This window comes from Rhinopithecus roxellana, chromosome 3, assembly GCF_007565055.1.
Source record: "Rhinopithecus roxellana isolate Shanxi Qingling chromosome 3, ASM756505v1, whole genome shotgun sequence".
Classification (NCBI taxonomy): domain Eukaryota; kingdom Metazoa; phylum Chordata; class Mammalia; order Primates; family Cercopithecidae; genus Rhinopithecus; species Rhinopithecus roxellana.
This window is the reverse complement of record NC_044551.1, coordinates 41,895,946-41,921,361: the sequence shown is the minus strand read 5'-3', so window position 1 is coordinate 41,921,361 and position 25,416 is coordinate 41,895,946. Positions and strand designations below refer to the sequence as shown.

Here is a 25,416-nt window from a genome sequence, read left to right as displayed (position 1 = left end):
ATATGTTACAATATAATAATAATAGAAATCAAGTGCACAATAAATGTAATGCACTTGAATCATCTCAAAATCATTCCCACCCCCACCCCACGCCCTACTAGTTCTGGTCTGTGGAAAAACTGTCTTCCACAAAACCTGTCCCTGGTGCCAAAAAGGCTGGGGACCACTGACTAAAGCCAAGGAATAACCCACATACTTTACATGGGTTCCAGTATTTACTCCAAAATGAGATACAAATATATATATATATATACACACACACACACTTTTTTTTTTTTTTTTTTTTTGAGACAGAGTCTTGCTCTGTCACCCAGGCTGGAGTGCAGTGGCGTGATCTCAGCTCACTGCAACCTCTTCCTCCCAGGCTCAAGCAATTCTCCTGACTCAGCCTCCCAAGTAGCCAGGACTACAGGCACACACCACCATGCTTGGCTAATTTTTATATTTCAGTAGAGCTAGGGTTTCACCATGTGGACCAGCCTGGTTTCGAACTCCTGACCTCAGGTGATCCACCTGTCTCAGCCTCCCAAAGTGCTGGGATTACAGGTGGGAACGACCATGTCTTGCCACAAATTAATAATTTCTAACAAGATTTTATCCTGCAATCCACAGATTCAAAAGGGAGAATGAGAACACCCTGAATCATAAGCATCTAATTAAATACAAATAGGTTACTTCTATTTACATAAGAGCTCTTCGGCTTCTCTATGAGGCAAAATGCCAACAAGTGAAGTACAGGATGGCTCTCCAGCATCAAATGGAACGATATGGAGGGTGTGAACAGGCATGATTTGGGCTTGACATAAAGGCGATAATGATTCTCAGGAGAACTGGAAGTTAGGACACTCTAGTAACTCCCCTGAGATTCAACAGTCTAATTTGTATTAGTAGGAATAGGGCTATATACATCTCTAACATTTTGTCCAGCTTAAAATGCTACCTAGCATTATTACATTATCTCATAAGCCAGTATAAAGCAGCTCCATGAATTCAGTTTTCCTTCGAGTTAAAAAGCACATTTCTCGTGATCTGTGATGTATGTTTTCCTGTTTTTTTTTTTTTTTTTTAAGTCCAAGCTAAGCATGGATACTGTAATATATCTTAATGAAGACATACTCAAAGCAGCATCATCTGTTCTCTGGTAGCAGCCATTATGTTATTCACAGGATATATGCTCAGTGCCAAAGATAAGATTAAGCTGCTTTTAAAAGTGAAGAGTAAGGATTAACTAGTGCTTTATAAATACGTTCTAAAACATTTGACCTTCAGACACAGAGGGCAAAAATAGTGATTAAAAAACACTAGGCAGCTGGGAGAGGAGGCATTCATCTGCAGTCCCAGCTACTCAGGAGGCTGAGGGGCAGGAGGATCATTTGAGTCCAGGAGTTTGAGGCTGTAGTGTGCTATTATCATGCTTCTGAATAGCCACTACCTCTGCCTGGGTGACAGAGCAAGAACCTGCCACTAAAAATAAAAATAATAAAAGATGAAAGAAAAATAGGAAAAACAAGAAAGGAAGGCAGTAGTAGACACAATATCAAACTGCTGGAATGCTTTCTTTCTAGCTACTATCCTTTGAAAATAGGTCTTAAAATTCCAGGACTAAAAGGCCTTAGGATCAATGAGGCCAGTGACACTTTTAAGTAGGGAACCCTTGTTCAAACAAAACCCCACCCAAAAGCTCAGTATGCAAAGGCAAATGGAAATGAGTATTTAGCTGGCAAAAGAAGCCCTAAATCTTTCTGTTCAGCACCCTCCTTTTCATTTAGAACAATCCTTTTTTTATTTTCTAAATGAGGAAACAGATGGGCTCACACAGATTAAGGAACTGACTGACTGTAGATCACCCAGTCAATACCACATGGCAGATCTACAGCTCAAACCTCCAAAACCTATCTAGATAAGAATTTTTCGGTATGTTATAATTATTTCTTGGGTTGCTGCACAGTTGCTGATGCCTATAATCCCAGCGCTTTGGGGGGCCGAGGCAGGAGGAGCACTTGAGCTCAGGAGTACAAGACCAGCCTGGGCAATATAGCAAGAGCCCATCTATATAAAAATAATAATAAATTTTTTAAATTGTTCATTTGGAGAACTTATTAATTCAATCGAGAAGGGAACACACAAAAAAAGGTTTTAACAGAAACTCAATACAGCTGACCCTTGAACAAAAGGGGCTTGAAATGCACAGGTCCACTTATATACAGGTTTTTTTCTGCCTCTGCTACCCAAACAAGATCAACCCCTCTTCTTCCTCCTCAGCCCAAAGTGAGGATGATGAGGGTGAAGAGCTATATATATATGTGTGTGTTTGTGTGTGTGTGTGTGTGTGTGTGTGTGTGTATATATATATATATAGTTATTGACCATTCATGTTATTGGTAAAGCTACCAGTGAACAGTAGGCTACTAGTAATTAAGTTTTTGGGGAGTCAAAAGTGGTCCATGCCTGTAATCCCAGCACTTTGGCAGGCCAAGGTGGGTGGATCATCTGAGGTCAGAAGTTTGAGACTAGCCTGGCCATCACAGTGAAACCCTGTCTTCACTAAAAATACAAAACTTAGCTGAGTGTGGCGGCATGCCTGTAATCCCATGAACCTGGGGGGCAGAGGTTGCAGTGAGTCAAGATCACACCATTGCACTCCAGCCTCGGGACAGAGCAAGAGTCCATCTCAAATAAAATAAAAAAAAAAAGTTATACTTGGATTCCTGACTACAGGGCATAGTGGGAGTGGGTTGGGGTTCAGTGCCCCTAACCCTAGCATTGTTCAAGAGTCAACTGTAATTTTAAGTGAGCTCTCACATATTAACTCACAAAGTCCAAGGATTTTCTTTTTTTTTTTTCTCCTGCCAAAGGTTTATTTGTACAAATAGCACAGGAGGACCCCAGTCCCATGAAGACGGCAGCCCTGGGCTTGCACCAGTCCTTCTGTCCTCACGTTGGCAGACAGAGATATCTACTCTGAAGCCTTTGTAAGGGGCCTGGGAGCCTTTGGGAGCCTGAGCTGGAACTGAAGCTGGAGCTGCAGACTGGGCCTTGGATTTGATCCTTGGCCTTGGCTGGCATAGCCTGAGCCCCTTGGCAATGCGGACACAAGCACGCTTCCCAAGCTTGGGTGGGCAATGTAGGCAAGTCAATTGAGTTTGCAGCTGACACCCTTTATCTTGGGCTTAATCTCCTTGGGCTTTACGAGGGTCTTGTTAGCCTCAGCACATGCACTTATGGCCTTGGCATTGTTGGCCTTTATCTTCTTTAGGCCCTTCTTGTGCTTCTTGGCAAACAAACTGCATGTTCTTCAGGAACCTGGGGTCTACCATTTCTACGCCATTTTTGGGACTGCTTGTGTGTGGTGTGGTTCTTGGACTTGGCCATGTCTGTACCTTAAGCCGTGGCTCCCAAAGTGCCGAGAACCGGAAGTTTCTTTTCTTAAAATATCAAGAAAATGGATACCATTCTCTCACCCTTGCTTTTTTTTTTTTTTTTTGGATACGGAGTCTCATTCTGTAGCCCAGGCTGGAGTGCAATGGCATGATCCTGGCTCACTGCAACCTCCACCTCCCATGTTCAAGCAATTCTCCTGCCTCAGCCTCCTGAGTAGCTGGCACTAATGGCGCACGCCGCCACACCAGGCTAATTTTTTTTTTTTTTTTGTATTTTAGTAGAGACAGGGTTTCACCTGTCTCTACTGCCCAGGCTGGTCTCGAACTCCTGAGCTCAGGCAATCTGCCCACCTCGGCCTCCAAAGTGCTAGGATTACAGGCGTGAGCCATAGCGCCCAGTTTATCCTTGCTCTTCACTCTGGATGCTATGCTTCTTAACAATAGGTCTCTCAAATTACACAGCAAGGACCTGATTAAGCAGGTCATCTATGCAGGCCAGGTAATTTTCAGTCTCTGTTGTAAGATATACCAAAGTATCTTTAAAGCAAATCCTGGCTGGGTGCGGTGGCTCATGCTGGTAATCCCAGCACTTTGGGAGGCCAAGGCGAGCAGATCATGAGGTCAAGAGATAGAGACCATCCTGGCCAACATGGTAAAGCCCTGTCTCTATTAATAATACAAAAATTAGCTGGGCGTGGTAGCATGTGCCTGTAGTCCCAGCTACTCAGGAGGCTGAGGCAGGAGAATCGCTTGAACCCAGGAGGTGGAGGTTGCAGTGAGCCGAGACTGTACCACTGCACTCCAGCATGGTGACAGAGTGAGACTCCATGTCAAAAAAAAGCAAATCCTACAGGGAGTTTTGTAACAGAAAACATAGGGAAGTGATTGAACAAATTTGTATATGAAGGATAAAGGCAGCAAAATGTAATTTCTTAAAATTAGTGACAACACTTCTAAAACAATAGATAACACATAACTTTTATCTAGCTAACACTAAATAGTCAACTTAATTCAATACTTACCAAGTAAATATTTATTAAATACACACCATGCATAAGTGATACAGAAATAGTGGGGAACAAACTGAGGGGGATGGGAAGATGTTGCTATCCAAATAAAGAACGTTTACGTTAATCTTTATCCTTTTCGCTTCAATGGAAACAGTTTTTTGTTTTTTTGTTTTTTTTTACATTTCACTTTAAAACCAATGAACCACTTTTGTTGCCATATACCTGACCCTATCACTCCTAAAGCAAATTTACCCTTTCCATACTCTCATCTAATTACTGTGTTCTGCCTTAGAGACTACACCCAGAAGCCACACTCTGTTCTTGGATGCCTTACCAAACCAGTTCACCAAGCTTTCTTCCTTAGAGCCAGATCCTGAAATCCCATCTCCTCTCTCAGGAAGCCTTAACTTGAAAGCCAGGTTAATCTGTTTAGCCCCACCCACAGGCAGCTTAAAACTACCATAACTCTCTCTGCACTCACCACCTTATAATAGGCACCTATTACTATAATTCTGCTCAGAAGTTAATTTATTCATGTGCTTATTCAGTACATTACTCATTGCCCTTATGGGTCTGTATCAGGTCTTAAATAAAAGCTACCAGATAAAAGGACATGTACTGTACTTGGGTTTAGCACTGAAAATGACAATGCTTAATGCTTTTTGAAAATGATTTCAAATACATTAAATTTAACCTGATTTGTGAAATTTATAAAATCTCCCAACATAGACGAATCTCACAAACATTATGTTAAATGAAAAGTGCCAGACACAAATGACCTCTTTTTGTATGATTCCATTTATATGAAATTCTAGGAAAAACTATAGTGATGGAAAGCAAATCAGGAGTGAGGGGCCTTATTTTCCCACATAGGAGGTTTTTTTTTAAAGGCAAGAATGATTTAAAAACCTCAAATCTATATCATCTCAGATTTCACATTAATATTCACCTCATAAAAGAAATTTGGAATTTTCTTCCAAAAGATTGACTTGCTCATTTACAACCAATAGCACATTTTATCATTCAATTCTCCATTCAAACTGTAAATCAGCATTGGAACTTTGTTTCTTTTTTTGTGTGTGTGTGTTTTTTTTGATGGAGTCTCGCTTTGTCGCCAGGCTGGAGTGCGGTGGCGCCATCTCGGCTCACGGCAACCTCCAACTCCCAGGTTCAAGCTATTCTCCTGCTTCAGCCTCCCAAGTAGCTGGGATTACAGGCACAGGCCACCATGCCCAGCTAATTTTTGTATTTTTAGTAGAGATGGGGTTTCACCATGTTGGCCACGCTGGTGTTGAACTCCTGACTTTTCAAGTGACCCACCTGCCTTGGCCTCCTAAAGTGCTTGGATTACAGGCATGAGCCATCATGCCCGGCTGGAACTTTTATTTTTAAGGACAGTTTTATTTGGGTTGGTTCCATGTAAAGACTATGTAACCCAGTCCTTAACTCAAGATACAAAAAATACAAACTGGAATAGAAAAAGGGGCTACAAGCCGGGCCTAGTGGCTCATGCCTATAATCCCAGCACTTTGGGAGGCCGAGGCAGGTGGACGAACTGAAGTCAGGAGTTGGAGACCAGCATGGCCAACATGGCAAACCTTGTCTCTACTAAAAATCAAAAATTAGCCTGGCATAGTAGTGCAAGCCTGTAATTCCAGCTACTTGGGAGGCTGAGGCAGGAGGATCACTTGAACCTGGGAGGCAGAGGCTGCAGTTAGCCAAGGTTGCGCCACTGCACTCCAGCCTGGGCAACAGAGTAAGACTTCGTTTCAAAAGAAAAAAAAGCCGGGCACGGTGGCTCATGCCTGTAATCCCAGCACTTTGGGAGGCCGAGGCAGGTGGATCACCTGAGGTCAGGGGTTCGAGTACAGCCTGGCCAACATGGTGAAACTAAAATACAAAAATCAGCTGGGTGTGGTGGCGGGCGCCTGTAATCCCAGCTACTCAGGAGGCTGAGGCACTAGAATCACTTGAACCCAGGAGGCAGAGGTTGCAGTGAGCCAAGATCATGCCATTCACTGCACTCCAGCCTGATCCACAAGAGCGAAAACTCAGTCTCAAAAAAAAAAAAAGTCTCCAGTAAACAGTAAATACCATTCTCAGCTATTCTGAATATTTTTGCAAATGTTATTTTAGATTATTGCTGGAAAGCAGCTTGGTTTTAAACTATATTTTAGTCTCTATTCCATGAAGAGGCTCTTTAATCCCAAAAGTTAAAACATTACTCTAAAACCCTCCAAAGTAAAGCTAACCATTTGACAGAACAATGTCTTTCTATCTCGTCATCTTTTATACTCGTTACTGCTATTTGCACTCACCAATATTCCACACCAACAAAGGCCGCAATTTCTCTGATATTCAGATTTACTGACAAACTCAACAGGTTAAAATTACTTATCAAAGTGTGGCTACGTGATTAAGGTTTCTTTTAATACAATTGATTTGAGTAAATTTTAACATAGTTGGTGCTGCTCAAACTGCCTTTGCCACTACCTATACAAATTTAGTCCCGACTGAAATGTGCCAAACATGACCATTCACGAAAGGAAAGAGTAATTAACACTTTTAAAAGAACCACAAAGGATTTTACATAGTATAATTCAACAATTTCGTGTCACATCTGCTGCAGAGATCACAAACATTGTCACTATGCCATCTCCTTCCTCGAACCCCCACACTGCCTCCTGCAGCTTTATTCTTGGCTTTTCAAAGGTTTAATTCACTCGGGGCTGCTAAAGGAGGAATCAAGGAAGCATAATTTGTGAACCCAAGCTGAGAAAAGGGCAGGAATATGGGGTTGAGTCACGTCGTTCCGCCATTTTCTAAGCGGAGGAGGAAGACATGTTGGAACAAAAACACAACAAAAGAGCAGCCATTTCCCAAGCCAGCTCCAATAGCAACTCGAACTGACACTGCCGGGTCGCTTCAGCACCTTCAAATCCACTTCACTGGACAAACCTAAGAACATCAGACGTGCCGCCGTAAAAAAGGCAGCAGCTAACCCTTCCGCGTAGGGATCAAAGATGACCCGCACGCATAACTGCAAACGAAAGCTTCGGCAAGAGAATGACGGAAGCGAAATGGAGCAGTGTAATACAATGAAATAAGTTGGCAAACTGAAATTTACTCAGTGATTGCGATGACTTACAGGAAACCACCAGCTACAGAGAACCCAGGTAACTAAAACAAGACCCGGATTCAGCTGGTCTCATTACCTGCCTCTACCCACTTCCTCATTCCGTGCTTCCCTCAGCGGATCGCCTACATGCACGGGGTTCTTACCGTATGTGGGGGATGCCAACCCCACCTTGAAGAATCTTATAGAGCTTGCTCTCGTACAGCAACTGGGGATGCCTGGCCTTCTGAGATTCTAGCTTCACTGCCACTTCCTGCAGGGGAAAAGAGGGGATGATGGCATCAACATCCCTACGGATTCAATGTCACTTAGGAGAGAGACATTAGCAAAACTCCAAGTCGCGACTACAAGGAAGAAGTGAAAAGCTGGAAAGAGAAAGCTCTCTGTAATTATAAAACGAGGCAACTAGCCTCAAAGGCCTCTTCAGGGGGTAGTGACGAAATCCGTACGTCCTCTAAAGTGCAGGAAAATGATTCATCCAGAAAAAAGAGGCAACCTCTGAACGTAGTGAGAGGTTTTTAAGGAACTAGGCGATCGGAAACTGTTCTAATTGGAACAAGAGGCCCAGTAGGATTAAAAATTAAAAAAAAGAAAAGAAAAGCATGGGAATCACAGAAAGAGGATTTTGCCGTTTCCACCTTAAAAGTCGGTTAAAAAAAAAAAAGCTCGATGAAGGGACATTCATGGGATGTGTTTAACAAGCTGGGAAACTAGTTCCCCCAACCTTTCTATCGGGTTCTTGACCCTTCTAGGGAGAGAGCGGGCGAGGATCGTAAGCCAGGAAAACTAGCTCCCTGGACTCCCTGGCGAGTGCGTGGGGTGAGGAGAGGCCCGAGCACTTTGGGGGTGCGCGGTGGTGGTGGGGGGAATGAGGAAAAGCGCAGCGTTATCGTGAACCCCACCCCAGGTGATTACCTCGCCGTTGGTGATGTTGATCGCCAGATAGATGTCCCCAAAGGAGCCAGACCCGATCTTCCGTACCAGTTTATATTTCCCTCCGACAATGAATTCGGCCTTAGAGCCGCTGCTACTCGCCATCCTGAGAGACGAAGATGGAGGCTGGGGCCAAGCCCCGACACCTCTGGGAAGACGACGGAGGCCTCTGGGGCTCCTACACGGGGCAAGGCTAAGGAGGAAGGCGGCAGGAAACAGAACACGGAGGCCTTTACCGGCGTTCGGGGCCCAGAATCAGCCGAGGGGAACCTGATCACCGCCGCTCAGTCAGGTTTCTTTTTGCCAGGCCCAGTTTGTGAAAGGCTTCTCGCGGTTACCAGCCTGGGCCACTTGTTTCTCGGCGGCCGCCGCTGCCTCGCTTGCGCGGCGACGTCGCGGGCTGGAAAAGGGGCGCGGTGAGCTAGGGCGGCGATACCGCTACCACCACTGCCGCCGGCTCCGGCCCAGAGGGACCCCTGTCACTCCGCCGACGCCGCCATCTTGTTACTCCAGCTCCAGCCAACACAAAATGCCCCCAGTCCCCGGGAGCCGCTTCTTCACAGCGCAGAGCACTCTGGGAAAGGGATCTGGGGCGCTCGCTCCGAAGGATGGGCAGCGAGAGGGCGGAACCGGATCCGTGAGAGTCGCGGCCCACGCTCCGAGCGTCACCCTGTCACCGCCCAGTAGCGCATGAGCGCTGCAACTCCTGCTGACTGCGCAGGCGTGCCGCGTCCTGCCTCACCCCGCCCCGGGTTTTCTTCCACTTCCGGTCGTCGGCGGCTCAGCCGGTGTTACCTGTTACTCGCCTCGGACCCGCCGGGTTTCTGGAAGACTGAGTGGCCCCAGGCCTCGATGTTGGGAGGAGTCACCTTCATGTTTCGTGTCAGATGAAAGCTTCAGGCCTCCTTAGGAGTTGAGTATTGACCTTTACTGTTTGAGGAGGTTTTTAACCTTTGATCTTTCTTCTGGCCGCTCCGCCGGACCGGCCTATTCCAACCCAGTTTCTGTTTGGAAAGAGGCTATCGCCTCTGGTGGAGAGGAAGAGAAAAGCAGCCCGCGTTGAGGAATCGTTCAGGGTTCTCGGTTGTAGCAAAGCCTAGCTAATTACCCTTCATAATTAGAATTTTCTTCTCTATTACGGAGTGTTATAAACCCTCTTTCCACAGGAGGGGAAAAAAGAAAGAAGCCGGAATCCCCCTGCCGTCCTACGTCTTTGCATTGTTGCCTCACTACCACTTTTGATCTTCAGAAGAAAACCCGGTGTCTTGTTCATAGTGAAGATTAGGGATAGATGGAATCAACAGAAACTTAATTTAACAAGAGTGAAAAGACTGTTATGCCCCCGAACCCCACCAAAACAACAACAAAGAATCGTATGTTGGTCATGTTGAAAACCGCAGTATTAACCTGAACAGAGTAGAGGTAACTATTATAAAATTTGATTGACAACATTTAAAACTACATGGAAATTTTTTTCTTTTTTACTAAAAATCGATCAGAGAATCAAATCTTGACCACGTTTTATATTACAAAATTTGACCTGGGGGAAAATTGGGTTGAGTAATAACAATGTTCACAAAAGAAAGCTCCATGGTTTATGCTATCTTAAGTCAGACCTCAGTCATAAAAATTTAAGCAAAGCCTATCCAAAATAAAGTTTAATTGAAATAGAAATGAGGGCCGGGCGCAGTGGCTCACGCTTGTAATCCCACCACTTTGGGAGGCCGGGGCGGGCAGATCACTTGAGGTCAGTTGTTCGAGACCAGCCTGGCCAACATGGTGAAACCCTTATCTACTAAACATACAAAAATTAGCCTGGTGTGATGACGTACACTTGTAACCCCAGCTACTCGGAAGCGGAGGTTGCGGTGAGACTACATCACGCTACTGCACTCCAGCCTGGGCAACAGAGAGACCCTCTCTCAAAAAAATAATTAATTAAATAGAAATGGGAGAAAAATGTGAAGAATTTTAACTGCAGCTTTGAAAGGTGATCAAGTAATTAAGGTTAGTAATAGGGTTCATCTCGGAAGATAAGAGAGAGGGGAAGAGACTTCCCATAAAGTTTAGCATGAACCAACACCCAGGGTGCCCAACTCCCAAATCACCACTATTAGACATCATTCTCCTTTGGTGATTCTAAAGCATGTTTTGACTAAGTTAAAATCTGCTGTTAAATTTTGGTCTAAAACGCAGCCGGGTGCGGTGGCTCACACCTGTAATCCCAGCACTTTGGGAGGCCAGAGGCGAGTGGATCACCTGAGGTCAGGAGTTGGAGACCATTCTGGGCAGCATGGTGAAACCCCATCTCTACTAAAAATACAAAAACTAGCTGCGCGTGGTGGCATGTGCCTGTAGTCCCAGCTACTCAGGAGACTGAGGCAGGAGAATCGCTTGAACCCGGGAGGCGGAGATTGCAGTGAGCTGAGATGGTGCCCCTGCACTCCAGCCTGGAGACAGAGCGAAACTCCATCTAAAAATTAATTAATTAATTCTGGTCTTTAAAAAAAAAAAAAAAAAAAGCCAAGTTTAAGCATCTTGAATTTTCCAGAGATCACTCCTATTCTGCTAATTTTCTCACACACATCCAACGTTTAATAGATTCCTCAGCTTGAGGAGTTCTCCATAAGGGGATGAGGTATACGTTTAGAATGATATTTTGGTGTTGTGATAAAAATGCTCAATGAAGCCGGGGGCAGAGTGAGGGTGGGCATGGAGTGATCTAAATTAGTGATTCCCAAAGGTCTGTGTATGGACAGGTGCAAGTCGCTAACAAAGTTTTCCATGAGGATGTGAGAAAAGTAAGCAATACATTTTTCGTATATTTATCTGATTTCACATTATATTTCATTCTGAGATTTAGTCTTTTCACATATGTGTCATTAAAATGCTCTTTTATGAAATGGTGCCGATGGTAGGTGGTTTTGGTTTTTTGAATATTCTTGCTTGGTTAAAAGTTGAGCCCAGGTGAGGTGGCTCACGCCTGTAATCCTAGCACTTTGGGAGGCCGAGGCAAGTGGATCACAAGGTCAGGAGTTCAAGAACAGCTTGGCCAATATGGTGAAACCCTGTCTCTACTAAAAAATACAAAAATTAGCCGGGCGTGGTGGCGGGCGCCTATAGTCCCAGCTACTCGGGAGGCTGAGGCAGGAGAATCGCTTGAACCCGAGAGGTGAAAGTTGCAGTGACTGAGATCGTGCCACTGCACTCGAGCCTGGGCTACAGAGCGAGACTCTGTCTCAAAAAAAAAAAAGAAAGGAGTCTTCTAAATGTACCAAAGAGCAATTTCTGGCTCCTAGATCAGATGCATTCACTAAAAATATCAAAAGTGTAGAATAAAAATTGTAGACCTTGAGGGAAATATAGAGATCACCTAGTTCAATAATAATAATTGTATTTTTTTAATACTTTGCAATTTACTTATGTGTCAAAGTCTCACTCTGTCACCCAGGCTGGAGTACAATGGCACTACCATAGCTCACTGTAGTCTGGACCTCCTGGGCTCAAGCAATCCCCCTGCTTCAAGCTTCCCCAGTAGCTAGGACTATAGGCAGGCACCACCATGCCTGGCTAATGTCTTTTTTTTTTTTTTTTTTTTTTTTTTTAACTTTTTGTAGAAATAGTGTCTTGCCTTGTTGCCCAGGCTGGTCTTGAACTGCTGGACTCAAGTGATCCTCATGCCTCATCCTCCCAAACTGCTAGGATTACAGGCATGAATCACTGTACCCAGCTTGCAATTTAGAGTACTTTCACACGTGTCATTTGTGCCCCAGTAAGACAAAGTTACTTGCCCAAAATCATAGATATCTTAGTGGCAATGACAGGACTAGAGCCACAACTACTACCAAAAGAAAGAGGAAAGGGAAAGAGTAGAACACAAATTTGAACAATCTTGTCCCAGGGATTACTTCTGTGTTCGTAGGGAATTCGAGATGAATTTTATTAACTTCTTTTTTTCTTGGCTGGGTGTGGTGACACATGCCTGTAATCCCTGCACTTTGGGAGGCTGAGATAGGAGGATCTTGTGAGGCCAGGAGTTCAAAACCAGCCTGAGCAACATAGACCCCATCTCTACAAAAGTGTTTTTAAATAATAAAAACAAAAACTGGTTTTTTTAAGCCACAGTGTTTACTCAAGGAACGGTCACTGGTAGCCAGTACATGCTTCGAGTAAAATGATAGAGACAAGCACAAGAAGTCTAGATGGATGCTAAAAACAGAAGGGTAGCCTGCCAATCTCTAGAATTGTTTAGTGTAAGTAAGCAGAAAAATGGAATGCCTCAGAAATGTCCATGTCCCAAGTGTTGTTTATTTTATTTATTTATTTATTTTTTTGAGATGGAGTCTCACTCTGTCGCCCAGGCTGGAGTGCAGTGGCACAATCTCAGCTCACTGCAACCTCTGCCTCCTGGGTACAAGTGATTCTCCTGCCTCAACCTCTTGAGTAGCTGGGATTACAGGCACGTGCGACCATGCCCAGCTAATTTTTGTATTTCTTTCTTTTTATTTTTTCTGAGATGGAGTCTCGCTCTTATTGTCCAGCCTGGAGTGCAATGGCGCGATTTTGCCTCACTGCAACCTCTGCCTCCCAGGTTCAAGCAATTCTCCTGCCTCAGCCTCTCAAGTAGCTGGGATTACAGGCATGCACCACCACACCCAGCTAATTTTGTATTTTTAGTAGAGATGGGGTTTCACCATGTTGACCAGGCTGGTTTCAAACCTCTGACCTCAGGTGATCCACCCGCCTCAGCTTCCCACAGTGCTGGGATTACAGTCACGAGCCACTGTGCCCGGCCGTAATTTTGTATTTTTAGTAGGGATGGGGTTTCTCCATGTTGGCCAGGCTAGTCTCAAACTCCTGACCTCAGATTATCCGCCTGCCTCAGCCTTCCAAAATGCTGGGATTACAGGTGTGAGCCACCAGCGTCACGTGTTAAGTCTTACATAGTCCTGTGCATAATCAGCATAAGGGAATTCACGGAGTGATTGAAAACATGAAGACATTAGAAATACGCAGTTGTGTCAGAGCGATAATGCATTCAGCCTGTTTTTCAGTCTTGGATAGTGATGCCATTTCTGTCCCTTTCTTTAATCAGTTCCTGTTCTCCCCCTCTGCATTGTCCATGGGGTTTTGTGAAAGTGGATTGCTGTATCTATGACAGTGTTTTGCGGTGGGCAGGTCTGTGCAAAAGTACCCCAAAGTCTGAGGAAGTTGGGATGCTGAAGAAAGAAGCTGACAAATACAATATTTTAGAAAGAAACATTTAATAGGAAATTATGAACAGAAGCAATTGAGTTCAAGGAACAGACGCCAAGATGGTAGATCCCCATGCCATCACCCACTAGACCTGGGGCTTATATACCACAGGGAAAGGAGTGGTTCAGATATGAGCTGTAGGACCATTGAAGTGGATAACATCAAAGTTGTTTGACCTAAGAGTAGGATTTACAGTAAATATCTGCTGTTACACAAGGAACAACAGATAAACTGGGAATTTTCAAGGACTTCCTGGAACTGCAGTTAAACCAAAATGGTAGTTTAGTTTCCAAGATGGAGTTGCTTTGTTTGTTTGTTTATTCTTTTAATTACATTTATTTTAATGCTGAATTTACTCCCATGCCATAAGTTTTTGTTTCTTCTGGGATATCTTTTTCTTCTGGAAACAAAAACCTCCTCTTCTGGTTTCAGAACAATCTGTTCGTTTTCAGTAAGGATCATCTCAATGTGGCAGGGAGAGCTCATGTATGGGTTAATCTGACCATGAGCTCTGTAGGTCCAGCGGCGCATCTTAGGTGCTTTCTTCACTTGGATATGCTCAATGACCAGAGAATCTGCATCTAAACCCTTATGTTCAGCATTACTCTCTGTGTTTTTAAGCATGTGCAACAAAAATTCAGCACTCTTTTTCGGCCACCGACCTTGTGGCCGGCCCCACTGCTTGAGCTGGGCACACCTGCCAGCTCCACCATTGTATCTTCGGAATGGTACGCACTGTTTCTGTAAAGTGGTATCTTTCAGATACTTCGTGGCTTTTCGTATATGCATACCCTTGATGGCCTGGGCAGTTTCACGAGTGTTCTTAAAGTGAACATGAAGATTGGAACCTCTTGATGTGCAAACCGGGTCAAGTGAATAGTGAACCATTTTCACAGATTACCTCAGGTCACTTAGGGAAAGAGCTGCTTTATTTATTTATTTATTTATTTATTTATTTATTTATTTATTTATTTGGGACAGGGTCTCGCTCTGTTGCCCTTGCTGGAGTGCAGTGGTATAATCATGGCTCACTGCAGCCTTAATCTCCCAGGCAAGCCTCTGCCTTAACCTCCCGAGTAGATGGGACCACAGGCATGTGCCACTGCACCTGGCCTAACATGGAGTTGCTTTAGCCTCTCATCCAGGAGGAGTTGCTTTAGCTTCCACAGTTAGCAACTTCAAACACATTTGAGACATTCTGCATATATTTCTTACTTTTTATGGCCTCATTAACCATAAATGTATTTCAATTAATGTTTTTTTGAATCTATGTATTCTTTTGATTCATATAGCTTCTGGATTCTAAAGATTGGTAAGTTCCATATGTTTACTACCCAATGATTTTTTTTTTTTTTTTTGAGACAGTCTCACTCTGTCTCCCAGGCTGGAGTGCAATGGCACGATCTTGGCTTACTGCAACCTCCGTCTCCTGGGTTCAAGCAATTCTCCTGCCTCTGCCTCCCAAGTAGCTGGGATTACAGATGCCTGCCACCATGCCTGGCTAATTATTGTATTTTTAGTAGAAATGGGCAGAGATTGGATTTTGCCACGTTAGCCAGGCTGGTCTCAAACTCCTGACCTCAGATGATCCACCCACCTTGGCCTCCCGAGGTGCTGGGATTACAGGCATAAGCCACTGTGCCTGGCCGTTTTTTTGTTTTTTTTTTTGTTTTTTAAACTTTTTTAGAAATAGAGACGGGGACTGGCCAGGCACCATGGCTCACGCCTATAATCCCAGCACCTTGGGAGGCTGAGTTGGGCGGATCACAAGGTCAGGAGTTCAAGACCAGCCTGACCAACACGGTGAAATCCTGTTTCTACTAAAAATACAAAAATTAGCTGGGCATGGTGGCTTGCACCTATAATCCCAACTACTCAGGAGGCTGAGACAGGCAAATGGCTTGAACCCAGGAGGCAAAAGTTGTGGTGTTGTAGTGAGCTGAGATCACGCCACTGCACTCCAGCCTGGGTGACAGAGCAAGACTTGGTCTCAAAAAAAAAAAGAAATACAGACGGGGGTCTCACCATATTGTTCAGACTGGTCTTGAATACCTGGGCTCAAGTGATCCTCCCGCCTCGGCCTCCTAAAGTGCTGGGATTACAGGTGTGAGCCACTGCACCCAACCAGACAACCTAATGATCTTTAAAAAATGTATATATGTGTGTATATATATATTTATATATGTATAAAATATTTACTGTTCTTTTTCTTATAAATGTGACATTTGAAAAATCTAGAAAATTTAGATAAATCAGAGAAAAACATCTCTTAGAGATAATCACCAAATGTTGACATTTTGCTGTATAAAATTCCAGCATTTTTCTATGCATATGTATATATGTGTATGTGTATCACTATATCTGCATATCACACTACTTGGTAGCCTGGGCAACAGAGCAAGACCCTGTCCCAAAAAATGTAAGTACGTATTTTATTTTTCATTTCTTAAAATTTGCAAAAACTGGCCAGGTGCGGTGGCTTACGCCTGTAATCACAGGACTTTGGGAGGCCGAGGTGGACAGATCACGAGGTCAAGAGTTCAAGACCAACCTGGCCAACATGGTGAAACCCTGTCTCTACTAAGAACACAAAAATTAGCTAGGCATGGTGGCACATACCTGTAGTCCCAGCTACCCAGGAGGCTGAGGCAAGAGAATAGCTTGAACCCAGGAGGCAGAGGTTGCAAGTGAGCCAAGATCGCACCACTGCACTCCAGCCTGGGCAACAGAACAAGACTCCGTCCCAGTGGAGGGGCAAAAAAAATTTGCAAAAACTGATGATGGTGTACATTTTGTTTTGAGATCTGTGTTTTTCATGTAATGATTTGTCGGAGACCTGTTTCCATACAACTAATTTTCTGAAATATCATTTTTAATGTCTGTATGTTAGATATGAATCATATGGATGGAACAACATCTAACCAATCCTAGTTGAGTATTCTGGTTGTTTCCAAACTTTTGCTAATATAAACAAAGTAATGCTGTAATGAATATTCCTGTAGCTAAATCTTTGCTGGCATCTAAAATTAATTGCTTAGGGTGTATTTCTAGAAATGCTACACTTCTTAAAGTTCCTTGTATAATAAACAACAATTTCCAATTGTGTTTTGATATAGTTTGTGGTGATTAAACCTGTATTCATGGACTATTTAATCTTTTCATTTATCTTTACAGACTTAGATTGTTAGGTTTTCTTTTCTGACCAGCATATTGCTCTAAAACTCAATAAATTTAATTGTGCAATTCCCCTATTCTCTGTCTCCCCCCAATTTCAAAATCTCAAAAATTTTGCAAGTCTGTTGTTTGCAAGGATGTGCTGATGCTATTAAAAGTGTCTGTTTCATGACATAGCTAACAAGACACATTTGTTGCCCGTTAGTGAAGCAATTGAGTTCTACAGATACTTCGATTCGGGGAAAGCAAGCGGCAGGGGGCAGGGGTGAGGAGAATGAGTTTCCTGGAAAAGAGAACAGATGTCTTCAAAATCAAAACTACAGTGAACCGAGTATAAGAAAAAGTAATCTCATGTCTTTTGTTTCATGCTTGTTGCCCAGGCTGGAGTGCAATGGCATGATCTTGGCTTACCACAACTTCTGCCTCCCAGGTTCACATGATTCTCCTGCCTCAGCCTCCCAAGTAGTTGGGATTATAGGCATGCGCCACCATGCCCGGCTAGGCTAATTTTGTATTTTCAGTAGAGACGGGGTTCTCCATGGTGGTCAAGCTGGTCTTGAACTCCCGACCTCAGGTGATCCGCCTGCCTTGGCCTCCCAAAGTGCTGGGATTATATGTGTAAGCCACCACTCCTGGCCTATTTTATTCTTAAAAATTATTTTGGGGTGGGGGAAGAGAAACCAAATTATCCCTTTAGTTGAGTAAGGACAGATTAAATTATGTCAGAAAATGTTACCCTGACCTTGGTCAGGAAATCTAAATTTAATTGTGATCCTACCTTAAATATTTTCCTGGGCTTCAGTGTTGTAATCTTTTAAAAGATAAGTCAGATTTTAAGATTACTTTAAAAATATTGTGATATTGGCTGGGTGCAGTGGCTCATGCCTGTAATCCCAACACTTTGGGAGGGCGAGGGGGGCAGATGACTTGAGCTCAGGAGTTTGAGACCAGCCTGGGCAATATGGTAAAACCCTGTTTGTACTTTCAAAGAAAAAAAAAATTGTGCTATTACTGATGATGACTCCTATATTTTGAAGTAGAAGGAAGAAACTGACATACTCTTTGTCTTTTACAGCTTCTTAAAATTCAGATAAAATGTAAAACTCCGACAGGCAGATCTTGACTTGTGCTCCTTAACACTTAAATGTTAGGAAAATCAGATTCTCTAACCACGAATCATAGCAATAAATAGGTAGTTAGAAATTAGAAGATACTGGCCAGGCGCGGTGGCTCACGCCTGTAATCCCAGCACTTTGGGAGGCCGAGGCAGATGGATCACCTGAGGTCAGGAGTTTGAGACCAGCCTGACCAACAAAGTGAAACCCCATCTCTACTAAAAATACAAAAATAGCCAGGCGTGGTGGCAGGCACCTGTAATCCCAGCTACTTGGGAGCCTGAGACAGGAGAATTGCTTGGACCTGGGAGGCGGAGGTTGCAGTGAGCCAAGATCTTGCCGCTGCACTCTAGCCTAGGTGACAGAGCGAGACTCCATCTCAAAAAAAAAAAAAAAAAAAAGGAAAAAGAAATTAGAAGATATTCCCAAATTAGAAGAGATTAGAGGGTGGGCGCAGTGGCTCACGCCTGTAATCCTTAACACTCAGAGATCAAGGTAGGAGGATTGCTAGAGCTCAGGAGTTCGAGACGGGCCTGGAAAACTTCATGAGACCCTGTATCTATTTAAAAAAAAGAAAGAGACAAAAGTAGCTTTCTTTCTAAAGTATTTTAAAAAGGCAATAATTTGGCTGGGCATGGTGGCTCACGCCTGTAATCCCAGCACTTTGGGAGGCCGAGGCAGGCGGATCACAAAGTCAGGAGTTTGAGACGAGACTGGCCAACATGGTGAAACCCCTTCTCTACTAAAAATACAAAAATTAGCTGGGCGTGGTGGCAAGCACCTGTAGTCCCAGCTACTCGGGAGGCTGAGGCAGGAGAATCACTTGAACCCGGGAGGCGGAGGTTGCAGTGAGCCGAGATCACACCACTACACTCCAGCTTGGGCGACAGGGCAAGACTCCATATCAAAAAAAAAAAAAAAAAAAAAAGCCTGGTGCAGTGGCTCATGCCTCTAATCCCAGCACTTTGGGAGGCCGAGGCAGGCGGATCACAAGGTCAGGAGATCAAGACCATCCTGGCTAACACGGTGAAACCCCGTCTCTACTAAAAATACAAAAAATTAGCTGGGCGTGGTGGCAGGCGCCTGTAGTCCCAGCTCCTCAGGAGACTGAAGCTGGAGAATGGCGTGAACCCGGGAGGCAGAGCTTGCAGTGAGCCGAGATCGCGCCACTGCGCTCCAGCCTGGGTGACAGAGCAAGACTCCATATCAAAAAAAAAAAAAAACAAAAAAAAACGCAATAATTATACCTTAGTTTTCAATATCGCTTTCCCTGGGGGTAGGGGAGAGGCATTACTTAAGTGACCTCTGTAAATCTCTTTTAGTCTGAAAAGTCCTTCCATAGATTTTCATAAAGGGAAAACACAAAATGACTTTTGCTCTTCAACATAGTCTTATTCTTGGCAAAGAGTTACTGTGAAATAATGCCTGAGGCTTTAACTCGTTTATCTGCAATGAACACTCTGCAGTGTAATATATACAATGCCAGAGATATGTCCTGACAGGGAGGAAATTCAAGTCATCAATGTTCCATCTACTCATTGAAAACGTTACTGATGAGGCCAGGACTTGAGAAGCACAAAAAAAGACTAAATGCTGCATTTCGCCTGCGTTTCCTATCCCACTCCCGTTACCTTATTCTGATCAGTCTGTCCCGGCAATATTTAGATAATCAAATTGTATTAAATTTTCTATTTTAATCACAACAACCATTAATTCCTGGAAATGTGCTGTCGTATGTGACATTTTGGAATATTTGTGTTAGCTATTTTTATTTGGAAGAATTTTATAGTGTTTTGGAGTTTCTGCAATTTCTATGTCCCTTTCTTTTCTCAGCCCCTGTTCTCTTCCTCTGCATTGTTCATTAGCAAGGGCATGAAACTGCTCCTCGTGACTCATTATTACTCACTATAGTAATCTAACTCTTCTTTGTGAGAGTAAATTTGGAAGATGCTTGAGTTGCCATTCCTGAGGAGAGCTGGTCCTAAGAACACATCCTGTTAACTCTTAACTCTGCATGCTAATGCCAGGAAGCACTGATGCTTATCACAGAAAATGAACTAACTGCTCCCATTTCATCCTGCTAAGCCCAACACCACTGCAAAAAGACTTTCTGCAGTGAACAGAGCCAGGACCCTGAGTAGGGAAAAAAAGAACTTTGGGCAAAAAAAGAACTTTGAGTTTTAGGGCCCTAATCTACAAAGCATACAAAGTCAGTTTGTATTTATATGGCACTGTATAGTTCATATTTTGTGATTCACTAACTTGTGCTTTTCCTGGCCAGTATACGAGCTAGGTAACCGCAGCTATTGTATCCATTGTATGTGTGAGGAAGCGGGAGCTTACTCAAGAACACCAGTTGAGAAGGATTCCTTACATTCCACACCACTCTTCTATGATGTATGTCTGTTTACTTTTACAGGGAATATGTCCTGTCCAGAGCTTACTGCCTGTTCTAGATCTGAATGGGGAGTAAAGTAGCAGAGACTACGTAAGTAGGCCTACATTTGACTTAAATCATCCCCCTCCCGTTGTGGCTCGTTTACACAATTCATCTGCAACTCAATGAATCTCAGTTCTGCCGCTTGGTGTTCCGTCAGGGTCTGACTTCCAGCTGTGCCCGAACTCCCACAGTTTTGAGAGTCAGCACCCATCTTCATCGTGTCTGAATCTCAAACCCAGTAGTTCCTGGTGTGCTCTCCGGTTCCTTGATCCAGCTATCTGATCCCGGTTATTCACCTCTGTCTTCCTGTACCCACTAGCCATCCTTCCTAGACAATGCTGCTTATTCCTACCTCATCAGTGTTCATTTCTTCTGCCTCTCCCTGTCAGATTCTAAAGCCAATTGACCTATTTAAACCTTAGCTACCCACCAGCCTTTCTACACCCTTCTTGCTTCGTGTCAGACTCGGAACCTGATCTGAACTCCTAAATCTTGCTTCCCTGTGTGTGTTCTGTAGGCCAGGCAAATGATAGACTTAAGACTCTTTCTACTTACCTTCTAGCCCCCTCTAACCTATATGGAAGCCATGTTTTGATAATTTGTTGCTTAGAATTTCAAGTTGTGTCATTCTTCTTAGCCTGTTTTTTTTTTGTCCTACACTGTATCATTGATTGCCATAGCTTCTGCCCTAGTTGATATAGGATATGTGAGAACACTTTGTTTAGGCCATAAACCTCTTAGAAATAAACCCTGCTGATGTTATTATTAGGCAATTCAAGCCAAAGGTGACTTTCTCTAACCTTCCTGGGGGAGGGAGACAAGCTTTCAGCTGAAATAGAAACTTCACAATTATTGTCCAAAGCCAAAAATAAGAAAGTGTAACAACTATGACATTACCACTTCTGATATCTTCATGTAGAAGATTCCTTTTGACAAGGTCATCACTGTAGACTTTCAGATGTGTCATAGGAAACAGAGATAAAAATTTCTAGATTATTCTAAAGATTTTAGAACCTTTCTTCTAATCAATGTGAAGATACTGAGTTTGAGTTTTCATCTACCCTGATTGATTTTCCCATGCATAGGTAATAATTAAATTTTTTTTTTTTTTTGAAACAGAGTCTCACTCTGTCGGCCAGTCTGGAGTGCAGTGGCACGATCTCGGCTCACTGCAGCCTCTACCTCCTGGATTCAAACAATTCTTTTTTTTTTTTTTTTTTTTTGAGACGGAGTCTCGCTCTGTCGCCCAGGCTGGAGTGCAGTGGCCGGATCTCCGCTCACTGCAAGCTCCACCTCCCGGGTTTACACCATTCTCCTGCCTCAGCCTCCCGAGTAGCTGGGACTACAGGCGCCCACCACCTCACCCGGCTAGGTTTTTGTATTTTTTAGTAGAGACGGGGTTTCACCTTGTTAGCCAGGAGGGTCTCGATCTCCTGACCTCGTGATCCGCCCGTCTCGGCCTCCCAAAGTGCTGGGATTACAGGCTTGAGCCACCGCGCCCGGCCTCAAACAATTCTTATGCCTCAGCCTCCTGAGTTGCTGAAATTGTAAACATGCACCAACACGCCTGGCTAATTTTTGTATTTTTAGTAGAGATGGACAGGGTTTCACTGTGTTAACAAGGCTGGTCTCGAACTCCTGTCCTCAAGCAATCCATCTGCTCAGCCTCCCAAAGTGCTTTAATATTTATACAGTGCTTTATACAATATTAGTCTTACCTATGTTATCTTATGTCATAAAAAAAATTTCACTGGGAAAATAATTTCATTGTTTTAAATTTCAGATAGGGCAACTTAAGCCCAGATATCTTACTTAACTTGCCCAGGTGCACAAAAAGTGTCAAGGATGCATCTTGTACTTGAACTCAAAATTTTTCTTACTCCAAAGAACCTGCTTTTTCAGTTTTCTTCTCAACCTGAGAAGGAAACTGCTCATCTCTTTCAAGATTAAGGGAAGATATAAAAACAGACGTCTTCTGCTGGGCGCGGTGGCTTCCGCCTATAATCCCAGCACTTTGGGAGGCCAAGGCAGGTGGATCACCTGAGGCCAGGAGTTCGAGACTAGCCTGACCAACATGGAGAAACCCTGTCTCTACTAAAAATACAAAGTTTGCTAGGCGTGGTGGTGCATGCCTGTAATCCCAGCTACTCAAGAGGCTGAGGCAGGAGAATTGCCTGAACTCAGGAGGCGGAGGTTGCCGTGAACCGAGGTCACACCATTGCACTCCAGCCTGGGCAACAAGGGTGAAACTGTCTCAGAAAACAAAACAAAACAAAACCCCAGACATCCTCTTAATAGATCCCATGGTATGGCACAGCAAGGTATGTTAATGAACCCATGCCACATCATGATCTTAATGGTTATACAATACTGCCATCTTGAGGATATGATCAGTAGTTGTTATTCTAGCCAGCCTACTGTGGCCTAGCACCACGCACAGACAGAAAGCTGAATCTGGACAGTCAGATGTTAAATAACTAGGAAGGAGCTACAGTCAAGGAGGCCAAAATAACATTGGAGGAACTAGGTAAGTATTAGGGGATTGAGCAAACCTATGGTGCTTTCAGAACAAGGTAAATGAAAAGGACCAAATTAGGGCACATCAATTCATGTATGCAGGATAAGAAGAACGGGGCCTTTTATTATTCCCAAAGCACCCTGTTCTTCCTTCTAGTAGTGTGCCATCTCACTGTATTATAATTGCTATGTGGACCGATGAGCCATGACAGCAGAGAATAAGTCCTGTTACAGTTATATCTGCACTGTGTCCCCAGCATTAGCACACTGGGTAATAAGTATTTAGTAAATATTTTGTGGCTTAATGGGTGACAGGCATAGGCAGCAGGGGACAAAGTCAAAATAATGGCAGAGTCAAGTTTTCCAGATTCCCAGGTCAGTGCTACTATCTACTATACAACAAATATTTATGAATGGCAAAAGCATACTGGCTACCAAGAGACATTGAAATATACCTAGCCTTTTAGGTGGCCACCAGCAATAATAGCCATTAGTCATGTCTCTAAGGCTGTAAGCACTGGGCTTATTTATTGAATACCACTTTGGACCAGTCACTGTACTAAGTGCTGGGACTGCAATGAAGAACAAAAAAGATAGCCCCAGCCCTTATGAGGTTTACAGCCTAGATCTAGACTATACTACTGATCAGACAGGGCCTTTCACGGTCATCGTGACTTGGTGAGGACATCTGATTCCATGATCTGGTCTTAGCTTTGTAACGTCAGAAACTCTAATTTTTTTTTTTTTTTTTTTTTTTTTTTTGAGACAGAGTTTCCCTCTTGTTGCCCAGGCTAGAGTGCGATGGTGTGATCTCTGCTCACTGCAACCTCCACCTCCCAGGTACAAGCAATTCACCTGTCTCAGCCTCTCAAGTAGCTTGGATTACATGGTGCCACCATGCCTGGCTAGTTTTTTTATATTTAGTAGAGACAGAGTTTCATCATGTTAGTTGGGCTCATCACGAACTCCTGACCTCAGGTGATCCACCCGCCTTGGTCTCCCAAAGTGCTGGGATTACGGGCCTGCACCACCGCACCCAACCCAGAAACTGTATTTTATCTGTAGCTTCAAAAACCCTATGTGGGCTAGGCACAGTGGCTCACACCTGTAATCCCAGCACTTTGGGAGGCTGAGGTGGGTGGATCACCTGAGGTCAAGTGTTCGAGACCAGCCTGGCCAACATGGTGAAACCCTGTCTCTAAAAATACAAAAATTAGTTGGTCATGGTGGCAGGCACCTGTAATCCCAGCTACTCGGGAGGCTGAGGCAGGAGAATTCACTTGAACCTGGGAGGCAGAAGTTGCAGTGAGCTAAGATTGTGCCACTGCACTCCAGCCTGGGTGACAGAGCAAGACTCTGTCTCAACACCCACCCCGCCGACAAAAACCAACCAAACAACAACAGCAACAAAAAAACCCCTATGTTGTGGGTATTACTATCACCCCAGATTTTTATACCTAGCTCACACAAATGAGGAAACTAAGTATAAGACAGGCTAGTTAACTTGCCCAAAGTTACAAAAGATAGTAAGTGGAGGAGCCAAGACATGAAATTTCAAGTTCACTGTCCTTCCAGTGTGTGACAAGGACCAGTTTATTCACTTGTTAATGGTTATAGCTTTCTCTGTCAATCCAGTAGAACCGTTATCTCACTGAGAACTACATGTCATTCTACTCCCCACTTTCAATTTTATGTGTATATATGTGTATATATATCTCTCTTCTAATTATATATATAATTATGTCACTTACTCATTAAATACTTCAGTGTATATTTCCTAATAACAAGACTACATTTTCTTTATAACTGTAGTAATTTATCAAATTCAAGGAATTTAATATTGATGCAATTCTATTGTCTAATCCATAGTCCATATTCAGATTTCATTGATTGTCTGAATAATGATTTATATTTTTTACCAGTCCAAGATTCAATTCAGGATCAAACATTGTATTATTTCTCATTGTCTTAATTTCCTTCAATCTGGAATTTTCAGCTTTTATGTTTCTTCACCTTGACATTTTTAAAAACTACAAACCAGTTTTTCTGTAAAACATCCTTTAATTTGCATTTAGTTTGTTTGTACATGATGAGATTCAGATTATGCTTTTTGGCAGGAATACCTCTGAAATAACATTGTGTCCTTTCCTTTGGATCACATCAAAAATTATATTATGCCAGCCCAGCATATCTCAGTATTGATAACATTAGCTTTTATCTTTTGGTTAAGGTGGTGTCCACAAAGTTATTCCACTACCATTTCCCTTTTGTTTGTTAATAAGTAATGTGTGGCAAGGTATTTTAAGACTACATAAATATACTGTTCCACACTAAACTTTCACTGTGGCATCCGTTAAGGTTTTTCTAAATATACCACTCCTTCTATATTTATTAGTTGAATTTTATATTCTTCTTCATTTCTTTCTTTATACATCCAGTTATTTATATCAGTATG

General features: G+C 43.3%; 1 protein-coding gene and 1 pseudogene across 9 annotated transcripts in view; both read right to left on the bottom strand.

Moving 5' to 3' along the window:
* CSNK1A1 (casein kinase 1 alpha 1) overlaps positions 1-9,169 on the bottom strand; it is a 58,140-nt gene extending 48,971 nt beyond the window's left edge. For all 9 annotated transcript variants that reach the window (XM_010386862.2, XM_010386866.2, XM_010386867.2 and 6 more), the window contains exons 1-2: positions 8,442-9,169; positions 7,673-7,779 (exon numbers count right to left, since the gene is read on the bottom strand). In XM_010386862.2, coding sequence (XP_010385164.1) covers positions 7,673-7,779; positions 8,442-8,564 — 230 coding nt within the window. In that variant the 5' untranslated portion in view covers positions 8,565-9,169. The remainder of the gene's footprint in view (positions 1-7,672; positions 7,780-8,441) is intronic.
* Positions 9,170-14,067: 4,898 nt separating this feature from the next.
* On the bottom strand, positions 14,068-14,603 carry LOC104680778 (annotated as a pseudogene).
* Positions 14,604-25,416: the final 10,813 nt, after the last annotated feature.